General features: G+C 40.7%; 1 protein-coding gene and 1 pseudogene across 3 annotated transcripts; both read left to right on the top strand.

Moving 5' to 3' along the window:
- The first annotated feature begins 2,776 nt into the window (after positions 1-2,776).
- LOC148730708 (uncharacterized) lies at positions 2,777-11,770 on the top strand. Of its 2 annotated transcripts, none has more exons than XM_088761321.1 (3): positions 2,777-3,008; positions 10,357-10,575; positions 11,490-11,770. In XM_088761321.1, exons 1-3 carry the CDS (start codon positions 2,963-2,965, stop codon positions 11,663-11,665), a joined length of 441 nt encoding a protein of 146 aa, XP_088617447.1. In that variant the 5' UTR covers positions 2,777-2,962; the 3' UTR covers positions 11,666-11,770. The 2 variants fall into 2 exon arrangements, with proteins under 2 accessions (XP_088617447.1, XP_088617446.1); XM_088761320.1 differs by lacking the exon at positions 2,777-3,008 and adding an exon at positions 6,291-6,441.
- A 1,192-nt stretch (positions 11,771-12,962) lies between these two features.
- On the top strand, positions 12,963-15,264 carry LOC148730707 (uncharacterized; annotated as a pseudogene). Its single transcript, XR_016001783.1, has one exon. The product of XR_016001783.1 is annotated as an uncharacterized LOC148730707 (transcript).
- The last annotated feature ends 961 nt before the right edge of the window (positions 15,265-16,225 follow it).

The raw sequence follows: 16,225 nt of genomic DNA, 5'->3' as shown, positions 1-16,225 counted from the left end.
AGGTTTTAGCTTAAGCTTTGCGAGAACAGTTGGACGCGCAGTTGACAAGTTGTGAGAATGGTTCAATGGTTAATTCACACGGGCAGTTTATTTTTGGAAAGCAAAGCTTGAGACTGTTTCGAAGCAGTACGGCTTTCCATCAATTTCCAGTAATTTCTCGCATTTTCTAGACATGGCCAAAACTGGACTGTTCTTTCCTTTTTTTTTTCCCTTAAAAGTGAACTGCTAACTGTGAAAATCTTGAGTTTAATATACCATATAAACAGTCCACTTCAGGCGGCGTGAGTTTTTCGATAATTTTTATTTTTATCTCTTAAATTTCTATTTCTAGTTAATCTATGTATTTAATTATTCTTATAATTTTTTTTTTTAATTTTTGTTTTAGACTCTGCACCCCGCACCCCGCACCCCGCACCCCGCACCCCGCACCCCGCACCCCGCACCCCGCACCCCGCACCCCGCACCCCGCACCCCGCACCCCGCACCCCGCACCCCGCACCCCGCACCCCGCACCCCGCACCCCGCACCCCGCACCCCGCACCCCGCACCCCGCACCCCGCACCCCGCACCCCGCACCCCGCACCCCGCACCCCGCACCCCGCACCCCGCACCCCGCACCCCGCACCCCGCACCCCGCACCCCGCACCCCGCACCCCGCACCCCGCACCCCGCACCCCGCACCCCGCACCCCGCACCCCGCACCCCGCACCCCGCACCCCGCACCCCGCACCCCGCACCCCGCACCCCGCACCCCGCACCCCGCACCCCGCACCCCGCACCCCGCACCCCGCACCCCGCACCCCGCACCCCGCACCCCGCACCCCGCACCCCGCACCCCGCACCCCGCACCCCGCACCCCGCACCCCGCACCCCGCACCCCGCACCCGCGGGGTGCGGGGTGCGGGGTGCGGGTTTCGTAGTACTAGTTGTATTTACGTTTTTATGTTCGTAACAATAATTTTTGCTCGTGACTCACGTCAGCGATATCGCTTTATGCGTTAGTGCGATTCCACGCTAAATGCCCTCTCTTCCGGTTGACGTATTGACCAATCAGAGCGCGTGTTTACTTTAAGCTATGCGATTCTATTCAGAACCGAGCATCTACTGACCCTCAGGCCTCAAGAGGCCCTTGTACCAAAGTGTAATTCCGACACGTACTGTGTAAATTCTTTTCAAAACCGTTATGGGGAGATTTAAAGCAGCCACGCTGCCAGTTTAAGAGATAAAATTTCGTAACGTACCGTAAACGACTGCAAAAAGATTACACGGCGTGCGTGTCGAGTCTTAATTATTAGTATTATTCCACAATAACGCCATTTTATCACATTCGGGCAGCGAGCTATGTAAATTTGCTCATGTAGAACAGAGTAGAAATACGGACGGAAGGCGGAGCCAAGGCATGGCCGCAATGAACCATCAAATGTTTGGTTTTACTCTGTTTTTTGTTCTTGACCAACGAATTAATTTTATGCTTAAGCCAACAAATTTTTAGGAACCTAAGATTTTATTTGTTACTCAAAACAAAAAATCTCGCGCACGCCTTTTGCAATCGATGCCATCCTCAGGAAGGCTTTATGGGAATAGTAGCCGAAAAAAAATTGGCAGTGTGGCACTGCATGCACTTGATTTAACATAATTTTAATAGCACTGAACATTTCATGGTTCGTGAATATCCTAAGCTCAGCTCTCTAAAGATCGCCAACACGTACAGATTAGATTTATTTTCTTTGAGAGTTCTGCAACAAGCGCAATGATTTGCTGCTACTCTGGTTTAAGATTTATTGAAAGTATAACCTAAATTACAATTCATCGATCCCAATCTTTTCGACACTCCCGTCTAGTGCCTTCTTCAGGGGTGATCTGATCTTTGCAACAAGAGGCACTTTTATATGCTCACTGCCGTTTTTTTTCTGACGAGGTATAAATAGGTGTCAGATAGTAAGCCGCCATCATCACGATTTAAAGGAGCGTGGGTGTAGTTGATATGCCAAGCGTCCAAACAAAGGCGCTGCTGGAAGCGGCGATTAGTGGTGATGATTTTAGAATTATCCCACCCAATTGTATGGTTAGTTAGGCATGTGTGCTCCGACACAGCTGAATTTTCTTTCTTGCAAAAGAAGACCGCTCTCTGATGCTCTTTCAAACGTGTACCAAACTGACGTTTGGTCGGTCCGATATACCCATGACCACAGTCATTGCACGGAATAGAATAAATAGCATGGATTCGTCGTTCTTTCGTGAAAGGATCCCTAGGTTTGGCAAAAATATGCCCGAAGTCTGAAAAGGGTTTTGAGTAACTTTAACGCTTGTGGTTATTCAAAATTTTCTTGATAGGCTCCGTAACACCCTGGATGTAAGGAATGGCCGAGTGGGAGGCCATATTTGATATTTGGCTCGAGTTCCGTGTGTCATAAACGAGAGCCAAATATTTTCCCGCCCGGCCCGACCTAACTCAGTCAATAAGCATTTTATTTCATAACCACTGACCAAGTTCTTAAAAACTCGGAAAGTTTGTTTCAACTTAAGGACGGTACCTGTTATTACCACTGCGTCACGGGCTGCACATCATGCGATGTTGGTGCGTGGTCGCGCGTGGGTAGAATAACTGGTCTCCCGCAATGCAATGATCACGTGAGAGACCAGGCGCAGTGAAAGGACATATGCCCCCCCCCCCCCCCAAAAAAAAAAAAAAAAAGAAATTTATGTTTTTAAATAATCTTTCAATTGTTTCATTTTATTTTTTATTTTTTAAATCTTTTTTAGACTCCGCACTCCGCACTCCCCGTTTTCGGAACAGTCGTTTATCATTAGTCAATCCGTCAATAATCAACATATTGACAGGCGCCCTTCAAAGTCACCAGGTGACACCTCGCCTCACCATAATTGGGAGTTGCTTTCTTTCTCAAACCTGAAAGCTATCGCCATTAAGCAAGTTGGTACTCGCAGGAAAGACTAGGGAACCATGAATTCTTTGCTGCTTTGTTTTCTTGTTGTGTTGTTACCATTCGGTGAGTAATTTAGGAAAACTTACCTTGAACGTTGTAGTATTTTAAGCTGCATGGAAATTTAGTTCATTATTTATTGCATATTGTCCTTGAAAAACAATAGTCTGTTTCTGCATAGAATGTGTTTTCGGATTCGATCAGTAACAGAAATATACCAACTATATGGAATAGTTGATTGTTGTAATTTGTCTAGACAAGCTTAGGATAATGTTTTCTTTGAGCAAGCTCCTGTATTGCTTGCATTGTGGATAACCGATTACTCACAGCGGCGGAACTTTAAGGCGTGTAACTCTTTAGCGCCCCATGATATACTGGCATTTTGTCAGTCTCCCTTCAGACGTTGATTACGGTTACGAAATTTTCTTGTTTTGTTATATATAAGGTCAGTAGTAACAACGGGTCATTACAGCTCTACCCAACGAGTCATTTAGTGGTGAACGTGATACGCGCTATACAAAGTCAGCAGAACGTGCTATCAAACATCGCTGGATGTAACTACTGACACTCGCTTTAGAACAGAAAATAAAACATTCTAGCGTCATTTATCAGTGTTACAAAGAAAACAAATAGCTTGTAGCTTCTTTACTTACGACAAATTCTTTTCTTGAAAGAAGAAATGAAATTTAAAATTTCGAAGAGCAATGCACTCATTAATTCACTCTTCAGCGCTTTAGGACAAGCTCCTCGTGTTACAACTATCATGTAACATGTTCCTCTCCCAAACGAGACGACTTATGTACTGAAAATGCTCTGTATTGTAAAATGGGTTTGAGAGTTAGAAGGTTGATAAAATTACTTTGATTAATTAATGTACGAATTTTCCGAACCTTTGCATATTGTAACGACGCGCAAACATCTAAGCTTCAGCTATAATGGATTCTAAGGTAAGCATAAGCTAAACCAATATAAGCCATCGTAATCTTAAGAATCGCTCTGTTCAACGCTCTCAGCAGGCTTCCATGAGGTACTTCGTGGGAATTTTTTGGAAGTTTCCGACTACCGATCATTAAGTGTTGGAGACCGTGCCCTTGCGTCCATTCCCGAGAGGCGTACATTCCTTTCTTATTAGATAATGTTGTTATCGTTAATTCTACGCTGAGTTAATCAGCCTACAAATCAAAATATTAGATATGTAACTCAGTTGGAAAACTCATTGATTAGTGAAATATTCCCGTAGTTTTAATTTAAAATGCATTACCCCACCAGCTATACTGAATATTTTATCGTGTTGAAATAACGTTACTCATTCATCTATTCACGTCACGTTACCATGGCGCTAAAATTTAGTTCTAAACAACATGTATGACCTCATGCTCGTGGGTCACGTAGCCACCGTGAAAAAGACTTTCTTTACCTCGTGTTTGCGACAAAGGAAGTTTGGAAGGCTAACAGATTGTAAAAGGTCAATTACTTTTTCAAAGTGGTCGCCCTTGTTAAGAAAAAGGAGTTGTACGCGGCGAAATGGTGTACTGCTTTGCCCTGTCATGCAACTATTCATCAGAGAACTACTGGCTAGTTCTTCGCTTTTAAAAAAACCGATACAACAAAAAATAATTTTTCTGACAAGCAAGTTTTACCATTCGTGAGACTTTTCGTTGAAGAATTATACTGCAGATATTTAACTTATATAGCTTAGGATCCTTAGGGAATTTACAGAAAGACAAATCTGAGTTTCGGGAATTATTGTGGCAGCTCTAAACGTAAAACGTGTTTAAGGCGGTGTTCTTCGCTCTTCGCATCGCCTGCAGAACAGATTAAATTTTTCTTGTGGTTTTCATTTGAATAGAGGCGAGAGCTAGGCTAACCGTGCGGGTGGGGGAGGGGGGATTTTGCACCCCTTCTCTGGCGCGTAACTCGCAAGTAACGCAAAAAAAAAAAAACGCGCGAAAACTACACCTGTCCAGTTGTTCATGCTTGCAGTAAAATTTTAAACGGCCGTAACTTTTGTTTGCCTATTTCGGACACGCGACCAATGTATGACATCGAGGCTAAAGATGTCTACTTTTTTTCCATTTGCTGGCCATTGCTGAAACGAAAGGTTCAGTAAAACGGACAACCACATTATTACAAGCAGAAACCACTAACAACTATAATGCAACAGTTGATCAACCTTTATACACACAGTCATAATCATTCTGTCACAGAAGCGAGACATACTAATAATTACTTATCCCCTTGAAATTCTATTGTTCTCTCTCTGCATTAAATCTACTATTGTAGTCTTTAAGATGGTAAAACAACTGTACGAAGAAAACGGAGGCGGTCCTTTTTGTTTTGAAGGAAATTATCAGGGGCAATATAATTAAACGCGCTAAATAAGCATGCTGCAATATTAAAAATATTGCAGTGTGCAGGTTACAATTATTAAAAATATTGCTTCCACTCATCAAAGACTTTCAAAACCCACGCCCATTTCCGGCGGCTGGCGTCTGAAACCCAACTTTAGTCAAATTTCTCGCATTCTGAAGCTGTAATTGGCGTTCTAAATCTTTGCTCTATTGAAAAAAAGAAAACGGAAACGCCGCCTTTAGAAGTTGATAAGAATTAAAGCACTGACAGAAATGTCCAAACGTTACATTACATTATCTTCCATTTCTGCTGAAATATCTGCCTTCGTAGAGCTCTGTGTGATAAATAATCCTTCCGGTCTTCGACGAATCCATCCTCTTCCTAAACCCAGGTCCGCACTGAGTAAAATGACTGAATTCTCTGGCTTCTAAAGTATGCAAACTAGCAGTGTTACACGCCTTGCACGAATTAATTCCATCAACAGAACTGTTTTGAACAACTGTAACAACGAGCTACAATAACAACCCAAGGCACAATTAAAATCTAAGATATATTCATCACAACAAAGAACGATAGCAATGAGCATCACAATTATCACACATAGGTGCGACTAAAATCGAAGATCCAACACAGACACAGAACAATAGAATTTCATGGGGATCAATAATTATAATAGATAATTACTTCGGCACATGGCATGATAAGAAATATTGCAGCCAGCTTCGGCCTACGGTCTCAGCTGGCTGCAATATTTCTCATAATGCCATATGCCTCAGTAATTATCCATTAACGAATAGTCCAAGTTTAATGATGGTATTTGTTTATATGTATGAGCATTCGTCACAACTGCTACCAGCGTTTATTAAAGTTTCTAAAGGCCCAAAGCCTATATTGTATTTTTAGACGAATCGAAACCAGACAGAACCAGACAAAGCTCAACTGCTTTCCTAACATTTGATTGGTCGGGGCAATTCAATAGCTCACATCCATGCCCAAATTCAACATCCCCAGAATTTCACGGGAAATTAGTTTCGTGAAATATTGCGATCATTCTCCTGTCGATTCCCACCGCAAACCAGCAAAGGAACCATGGAAACTTTTTCTCTCGCTTTGGTTGCTCTGTTTGCGTGGTGTATCACACCAAATGGTTAGTACTTGTCCTGAGCATTGCCTTTTATTTCCACATCAATATTGGTTTCATTATTAAGATCTTTATGCCCGATCGAAAAGCTTTAAAGTTGCCAGAGTCATTGCAGAAACTTCACGGGTTTTTGAGAAAGGACGGATCCAGAAGAGATTTTTCAGGTGCAGAAAAAGCGAAAACAGAATTATTTTTGTTTGGAATAGAAGGATCTCAGTCCGAACCATACCCAAATGTTTATTTGGTTTGCCCTTACTCCGCCAAGTTCGGGAAACCAGGTATAAATTCGCTGCTTTGATTACGCAGTGCGGAGGGAAAAAGGTTTGTAATTTCTATTAAGTTTCATGAGCGTAAGCAAGTAGAAATTGCAAATATACCTGGAAGTGCAAATAATTAATACAAAAGGATAAAACTCCACACAGCAAAACTTAAAAAATCATCTTGTAGGCCCAGTTCGAACTGAACTAAGAGAATCGGTGAGTTTGAATTGTTTTGAATCGTTAAGTTTGACGTTCGAATCAGTCGAGTTCGTCCTGCAGAATTTCAATCGACCGACACGTTTCGACCGTCTGCTTCGGAGCTGTAGAAAATTGATTGTGGGATCTATCATGGAACTCAATTAATAATTTAAAATCTGCTCTCTTTTAAAACTCACCGAACAGGAGATTCGTTTTCGCCGCTCTGAATTTGTTTGAAGAATCAAGTTCGGCGTAGTTTTACCTAAAGGTCGAACTTCACCGGTTTGGTTCGACCTAAATTGAAATCTATTTCGTCTTATGTGATGTTCGACCTTTTGAACTGGGCTTTAATTCGCTAGAAGAAAGAATCCTGTGTTTCTGCTTTTCACCTTTGTTCGCTTGTTTTGTTTTGGTGTTTTAGGCCCGATTCAGACGCGGAACTTTTTATGAGCCGAACTAAATTCGAATTTGGACCGACCCAAATTAAAAAGATACGCCTGCTGATTCAAACGCCGTTCTTTTTGGCCGTTCCAAATTCAGTTCCAGTAAAACCAGTCAAACTCCTTGCAAAATACATTAAAACAATTTATGCGTTAGGATCGGCACATGAAAAGTACGGCGTCTGAATTAAAGCCCTTCCAAAGGCGTTCTAAAGGCGAAATTCTCGGCAAAGCTAGGCGGGAAGAACGGGTGAGCCGTTCCAAATCGAAATAGCCGTTCCAAATTGATTCAGACGCCCATCTTTTCAGGTGCTTAATTCAAGGCATTAGGTTCGGCTCATGAAAAGATCGGCATCTGAGCCGGGCCTTACATTATAGATTTATTTCTGAGCGACACGGATTGCGAAACGGTCTTGTTAATGTATTGCATGACAAGTTTCATGGTAGATTCTACGTGATTCTAGCTCAGCTGAATTATTGGTAATGGATACTGTTGAAGAAAAGTGTAAACAAAGACGGCAGTAGAAATTCCATTATATCTTCTATAAGAAAACTTGTATTATCCTGTAAGAAAGTAACTTGTATTCTGCCCACCCTTCTCTGGGTTCTCGCGCTTTTCATTGTGCGAGATTTCTCTTCGAATTTTCGTCTCACATATCAAGTGAACGGAAACTGACAGGCCTGTGGTTTGTTTTAGGGTTAGTTACTGGTCTTATATACAAAATGACTTTGCGATTTTAGTAAGACTTCTGCGAGTCAGCTCAAGGATATATGTAACCATATTAGAAATTCAACATGTCCATTTCATCTGTGATTGATTGTAGACCCTGTGATTGACATTGTTCTGTTGCTTGGGGATTCAAGTCGACAAATAAGCGGCGAATTTTTAAGATCGAAGCTGCCATAATTTTTTCCATCAACAGTGTTCTCAGAAGACTTTAGAGTGAAAGGGTTAAGGAAACCAAAATTTTTTTTTTTTTTTTTTATCAGAGGGCACTGCAATCTGATTGGTTCTTAGCGCAGTCCGTACTTTTCTATCTGTGCCTACGGGTACGGTAACGCTTACGTGAGTCGCCGAATACATCCTTACCTTGGTTCCCATTTTTCATAATTATTTCGTTTTGCCTAAAAACCCGTTGGTAATTCATTCTAATCCTTCACAAAAAGTAGCTCCGAAAGTGAGAACGTGTTGTATATGTTTACAATTAAATTATCGATGTAACTTTCATTCATTTAATATCTGAATTCTCTCTAATTCTCAACTACAGAATGGGAGAGAAGGCTCTTAGCAGGGTGAGAGCCCAGCGCGATCTCGGGGTACTTATGTCAGATACAGCTAGCTTCAATAATCACATCCAAGCCCAGGTAAACAAGGCTAACAAAATGCTGGGTTTTATTCGTCGCACTATCAGCGGAAGCAAAATTTTATTACCAACTCTGAGATCCCTTTATGTGGCTCTCGTACGTTCTCACCTTGAGTACGCCTCTGAAATCTGGAGCCCAAAATCAATTACTATGATAAAAAGAATAGAAGGGGTGCAACGACTCGGCTTATGTTACCCGATTTTAGCTATAATGAACGCCTAAAACGTCTCAACCTGCTACCACTGGTTTACCGCAGAGAAGTCAAGGATCTTTCAACCTTTTATAAACTGAAGTGCGGGCATTTTAACTCTTCACTTAAGTCGTATTTTCAATTTTGTTCAGATGAGAGATTAAGATCGCATGCAAGTAATAAACTAAGAATTAATAGATTCAGGACGGAACTTTTTAAGGGAACATTTTTTAATAGGATTCCGTATCTATGGAACAATCTGCCTGATGCGTTGAGGACGGCTAGCTGTAGTGTTTCTTCTTTTAAGAGACTATGCACTAATTTTTATAACGATAGGGTTTTCGACCCTGAGCACCCATGTACCACCTGGGCTAAACCTGCACTTAGTTAGTAAGGTTGTTAGTTAGTAAGTTAGTTAGATTACTCAGTTAGGTAGTTAGCAGCTAGCCAGTTACATACCTTGATTAAGTTTTTTATATATCCGTATATTTTCTTCATAATGGGTTGACTAGCACGTATGGTTCGTCAGTTCCCTTCTAGTCTTCCCCACTGCCTTGTTATGTAACCTAATTTGTTATTATTGTGTGTTCTTTTGTTTTATTTTCCCATGTAATTGCAGTGAAATGGAATAAATTAAATTAAATTAAATTAAATTAATGATTTGTTCGTGTTAAGAGACTGGGGTGAGCGAAATTTTCAGTTCTGGTACAAATACGGTTACCCTAAGTCTTTCCAATTGTGTTCAGTTTGGATTTCAATGAGAATAGCCGCATTATATACCCTTGGGTATACTTAAGGTGTCTTATTTGAATTTAATTTTTTGGTGAAAGGAAGACCAGATTTACACACGACTTTGCAGCAAACAAACAAGACATCTCATCTTGCTCAACTTAAAAACATACATTTAAATTTTCTTACACTTACTTTCCTGGCTATTTTCTGATTGAACAGAGTTAAATTTTCGCACTTAAATCGTCGATGGAGGTGAATAATACTGTTCGTAAGATCATTGACTGATTTTGAAGAAAAAAGTGTCGTGACAGTCATAGAACTTGAGTCACCAAACCAGTACCGTTGTTGTTTTCAAGAGTACATCCACTTTTTCCCTATTCGCTCTCTTATTGATAGGTGTCAGATGGTGACAGATACTTGTAAAAAAAAAAAAAAGGTTTCTTTGTTTGGACGTCTTTAAAATCATCATTATCATGTTATAAATAAAATTGAGGGCACAATTTTTCTCAATACGGACCGACCTATGCTGGTGAATAACATATATTTACTGAAGGAGAGAAAAAAAAAAAAACTCACTTAGTAGTGTTAGTGTAAATAATGCGTCGATAAATTCGGAGCTTCAACGTTCTACCCCGGGGACATTTGACTTTGGATGACATTAAATGATGATGATGAGGAGGAAAAAAAAAGAACTAAGGGAGCTCTCGGAGTCTAATCTTCTTACCTCATCCAACAGCACTGGCATTACAATGTAACGTATGTACCAACCTACCAGCGCAAGCGGGAATTTCTGGAAAACCCTGCAGTGATCCAGATTTCCTGGAGTGCCCCCTTGATATGAATAGATGCATGACCTTAGAATTCAAAATGACGATTCTTGGTGCTGGTTCTTTGGACTTCACATTGAAAAACTGCTCAAATGCACGTATTTGTGCACCGGACTTTGTGGCCAACTGTAAGTAAATCATTTATGTTACAGTGAATAAGTTGCCACTTATCGGATCACTGTATTATGCGCGAGGGTTTCTGGGACCACAAGGGGGGCAAACATTGCAAGTTTTTAAATGAAAATATATGGTGGTGAAAGGTGGTTTCGATGAACATTACTCGAGGAGACAAGTTTATAAGTACACATTTCATTGTTATTCAAGTAAACTCGTACACTTTTCTCGTGTAAACATTGTCTTATAAGGCGACCCAAGTCGTATTTTTGGTCATCAAAAAATCTCTCCCTCGTATTTTCTTGCTGGCAGCTTGCAATGTTTGTCCCCAAGTAGTTCCAGAAACCTTTACGCAAACACAAGGATTCAATAACTGAGAACTCGTTCAGTAAATGGATAAAAACGTATTTTGATTCCGTCAAAGTCTGATTTTTGTCTTCTGCATCGATCTCGCCGCTGGATGTGAATTCTTACACTCTAGCTTTGATATGCATAGTCTATGTAGTCATCTAGTAAAATTTCATTTGATACTGACGAGGAGAAATTGTTAAACAATCAAAACCCCTGAAATGGGCGAACATTTCCTTTATTCTCATGACCTTAACAATCGCACCGCGAGGAGAAATAAGATGCTGGTGACTCCAACATATTAACCCAGGTTGTGCAGGCTCGTTGAGCTGTTCCTTAGCCCTCAGTTTAACTCCCACGAGTGACCAAGACAAAATTTCTCCTTTCAATTTTAATACTAAGCAGACAAGTGATGAGAATAAAGATTATCAGTTGATCCAGTACCAAATTCTTCATACTAACATCATAAGAATTGTACGGCAGACAGTAAGGAGAAGTGCTAGCGAGATCGTAGAAGTGAAAAGGTAAACGTTCCTAGATGCCTTTGAATCATATTTTTTTTCTTTTCTTTTTTTCACAGTCTGCAAAGTTTTAAATTCGACTGTGACTGGGTTGATGTCGTCTTGTACAGCGGATTGCTGCCAGGGAGACAATTGCAACGGGATTGCATCTGGAGCTGAATTCGCTGGTCTGTCTGTCTGGCTTGCAAGCTTCACCGCCATTTTGATGGCCCTTTACCAAAAGTTTCTCAACTGATTTGCAAATTGAAAGTAGTTTAATGCGCATTTTCTGCTCTAATTTGTTAACTGCTGTTAAAAGTAATCTTTGAAAAATAAACTTGGGTTACAGTTTTGAGAAGAATTTTGACTACCGAACATACAAAGTGCAAATGTACATACCATAATTACCATCTGCAACCTTCCAATGAAGATAAACTATGACACAGGGCGCTGAAAAAACTTTATTTTTAACATCATAGCCTGCAGAACAGGCGATAATTGGGGTCGAAGGGCTATTCACAAGCGGTGCGCGAAGCGCCCAATTTTCTTTTCCTCGCGCTTCGCGAGCGCCCTCCTGTACTACGCCTCGGCCCCAATAAGTCATGCTATTAAGATCGAAAACTAGATTTGATGGATACCCAAAAGAAATTGGGATTCAAGCCACGGTATTACAGTCGAACCAGTATTAGCGGTCACGAGGACGCACCCAAGCCTGTCGTTAGACATGTAAATCTGCCTAATCATTCGAAGCAGCATATGGCTGCCTGCGGCCTTTCATCTAAGCAATTTGGAAAGCTACGAAACTCTACAACAAAAAATTTTCTACCTAGTCGGCGCCCTTTATTCCCACCGCTGCCGACTGTATCAACGAACGCTTTTCATTAACTAATTTATTCTTTGGTTTTCCATGTTCCCATTAACAAGGTAGATTCATTTGCTACATATAAACGCAAACATAATCCAAAAGTCCTCTTTGTGCTCTGACGAGGGGCTAACGCCCGAAACGTCGCCTTCGAAACTTTTCACATAATTTAGATTGACAAATCTGTTGATAAACACTTTACAGTTGTTTTTTTAGAAACTTATCCCCTTTATTCACCTTGTATTGAGCCGTCAGTTGTCAAAGCCCCGAAACAATCTTAACTTTTGCCTCTGTTATACGGTCACTTCTATAAACCCTTAACAGAGTCCCAGTAGCCTGTTTTATTGTTTTCCACCACCAAGTAGAGTAAATGCACGTTAATCTCACCAAGTCAATGCTGCTCGAATTTTAGAACGAACTTTAGCAAGTGGAGACGTCGATTATGGCATAAATGGCGTTTTTTATGGTTTTTTACAAAACTGTGGAACCCGTCAACTTGTATTTAACAGTCACCCCACCATGCCTCGTCGGCGTGACTGATATTCCGGTAGAAAATTATAGAGTAAGAGACACTTGAAGAAAAACGGGATTCGGGATATTTGAAATAAAGACTCCGTGATATCGAACTGGAATTATAGGGATATAAACCAAAGGAATTGGATACGGGTTATTTAGCCAAGAATTAATAACATACGGGAAAGACTCTCCCTAAACAGCCCTCCTCTCTCTCTGTGTAACTTGCCATCTCTTTTATTGGATAGCTCCAGGGAAGGTACCAAGGCGGCAGATGGCAAACGTGGGAATTCAGATGAAAATGTACGGTCTTTTATTTGACTGATCCAAACTGGTCAAGACTTTCGTTACCAATGTGTTCTGTGGATTAAATAAACCTGTAAAGGGTTTTTTATATTTGGTCAAAAATGAGCTGAAGAAGATATTTACCCACTGCTCCATTTTCAAGACGGTGCAGCAATGGAATCACTTTGGTCGCTCGGTAACTGAAACTGTTTTAGGTCCTACCGTTATTGAATCAAAATATATATATATTTTTTGTCTTTTCATTATTGAATACTACGGGCTAGACAGCAGTGCAGGTGTCTTGCTAGGGCGAGTTAATAGGGACTGACTTTAAGATCCGAGACGCGACGGCCTCTAGAACGCTGATAAAGGACTGGGACTAGAACGCTGTGGTTTGCGCGGGAAAAGTAAAGGTAAGATCCCCGTCGCGGTGCAAGACGACGCTGCTACGAATCGCTCTTTATCAGTGTGATTCTTCGGCAATTCTTTCGCAGAAATAGCCATGGGATTATTTAAGAAAGTCCAAGAAGTGCTTTGTTTTGTGTCTAAGGGAAGAGATCATAGACGAGGAAGAATTTGTTCTGCTTTACGAAGCATACAGGCCGAGTAATCTTCCTTTTCCTCACTCGGTGTATGAAAAGTTTTCCCTCGCGAATAAAAACCCAGCCGAATGTAAAGCCGATTTTCGAATGAAAAAGATGGATATTCCTTTGCTTCTTAGCTTTAAGAGTACCTCCTGTCTTCCAGTTCCGCAATGGAACAATTTGCGGTGGAGTCCAAGGCCTGTGTATAATGCTGAAGAGGTTTCCTTACCCGTGCCGGTATTCCGATATGACTTCTATTTTTGGACGATTCGTGCCAGAAGTTAGCATGATCGGTAATGAGGTTGTAGACTGGATGTACACAACTCATGGTCACGAAATAACGCAGTGGAATCACGACCTTTTAAATCCAGCTGCACTGAATCAGTATGCAGATGCCATTAGTAATAAAGAAGCAGCACTGGACAATTGTTTTGGTTTCATAGATGGAACTGTGCGCCCCATTTCTAGAACGGATGCAAACCAGAGAATTGTATACAATGGACATAAACGGGTTCATGTGCTTAAATTTCAGTCTGTTGCGGTCCCAAATGGATTCATTGAACATCTATATGGTCCTGTTGGTAGGTACATGCTATAAAGGGACTCCCAATTCAAGTTCTTAGATACAATGTTCTAATTTGTAAAACTTTTTTCTTTGTTGTTTTCACAGAAGGAAGGATGCACGAATGTTGGCAGTTTCTGATCTGTATGATGATTTTGAAAATTTTGCTTTCTGTCCAGCTGGAAGAGAAACATGTTTATATAGTGACCCAGCCTACCCACTTAGGTTCTACCTCCAAGCCTCTTTCCGAGTTGGCGTTTTAACCAGGCAAATGGAATTTTTAATGAAAAAACGAGTGCAGTACGTGAATCTGTAGAGTGGTTATTCGCAGACATCATCAACTATTTAAAATTTTTAGATTTTAAAAAGAAGTTTAAGTCAAGTTGGTAAGATGTATATAGTCTGTGCAATTCTGCGAAACGCTTTAACCTGCCTTTATTCTAACACAACTGCTGAGTACTTTCGAGTCGACCTTCCGTCACTGCAAGACTATTTTCGTTAAATGTAAGTTTACAGCTTGAGAACAAAACACAAGCTACATATTGTACAAAAGAACTTTTAAGAGATACTATATTCAACATGCCTTGTATGAAAAAAGGTTAAATATGTTCTTTCCGTTTCTCCATTTTTCAAAAATATAAGTTATAACAGTTGTAGCAACACTGAAGCAATTAAAGGGCATAAAATAACATTAGCCAAAAGAGAATGTTTATGTGAAGCAAAGTTCCAAGTTCAACTAACACAACAACAATTGTATCTGAAAGTGTTTATTTGTAAACAATAACTACTTATGTATATGTGCACGATCCTTCCCAGTAAAGCACTATTTGAGCAATAGTGAAAATCAGACCTGAAAAAAATTTTAGGCCCGTACGGGATTCGAACCACTGACCTCTGCGATACTAGTGCAGCGCTCTACCAATTGAGCTAACAAGCCAACTGGGAGCAGGCCATCAAATTAATTCGACATAAACCCGTAGATGATAAATCAAACAACAACAAACATATGAAACATATGTACGAACTGCGGTTATGAAACGTATATGTGCACGATCCTTCGCAGTAAAGCACTATTTGAGCAATAGTCGAATTAATTCATGATTAGTTCATGATTCAACAGAGTTAAGAGGCTCAGAAGACTGAGCGGTAACTTTATTTTGCGTAAAGCTTCTCTCTTTAACAAAGGATTGCCTTTTAGGGCTAGACCAAGTCAGTTAGGGCTTCCTTCTGTGTCTCCGGCCATGTGGGGAGGGGTGGGGAGGTAATTTGATATAAGGCCAGGCTTCAAAGTCTCGAAGGGGTCACGAAAGCACGTGAAAGATGGCGGAGATGTGGCGAATGTCGATATAATTAAATGTGTTGCCTTATTTTACAAGCTTGGGGCAGCGCCAAAGGATTTCATCCGTAAGGAAAAATTTCGCATAAAGTTGCCTCGTTCCTTGCACAAATTGCAGCAGCTGAAAGAGCTACTTCGGTAAGTGTTGGTTTGTTTATTGATATCGTAAGACTTAATTTTATTCATAAAATCGTAGTTTGCATAATACTTGCAGTCCTTCAATGGTCTTCAATTTACACTGCTGGATCGGCTTGCTAGATCCCTGCCGCATATCAGAAGGCCTCTATCCTGGGTTGAGATCATTACATGGTAAAGGTAACGTAAATTTCACAAGCTTGTTTTGTCCAAAAATCCATGATAGAACGACCACATAAGAACAGACAACACACCCAGCCCTAAAAAGTTGTCCTTTTACAATTCGTTATAAAAAATCTCGGGGAATCTTTGGGAACAGCCCATTAGACGTTAAAACCGTTTCGTTCGCTGGTTACTGAATGGAGTTCTATAGAAACAATTTGTTTTGTTCTTAATATCTTATGGTCTTTGTGAGGAGAAATACGATTATTGAGCTCATTAACATATCGCAAAGAATTTGCAACGTGCTGTTAAAAGATCGGTTATGAGGATAATCGTCCTACCTGTAGGGCGCTGTCGGTTTTTAGAAAAAACCAAAG

Source organism: Stylophora pistillata, chromosome 5 (assembly GCF_964205215.1).
Source record: "Stylophora pistillata chromosome 5, jaStyPist1.2, whole genome shotgun sequence".
Lineage (NCBI taxonomy): Eukaryota > Metazoa > Cnidaria > Anthozoa > Scleractinia > Pocilloporidae > Stylophora > Stylophora pistillata.
This window is presented reverse-complemented; position numbering and strand designations above follow the sequence as displayed.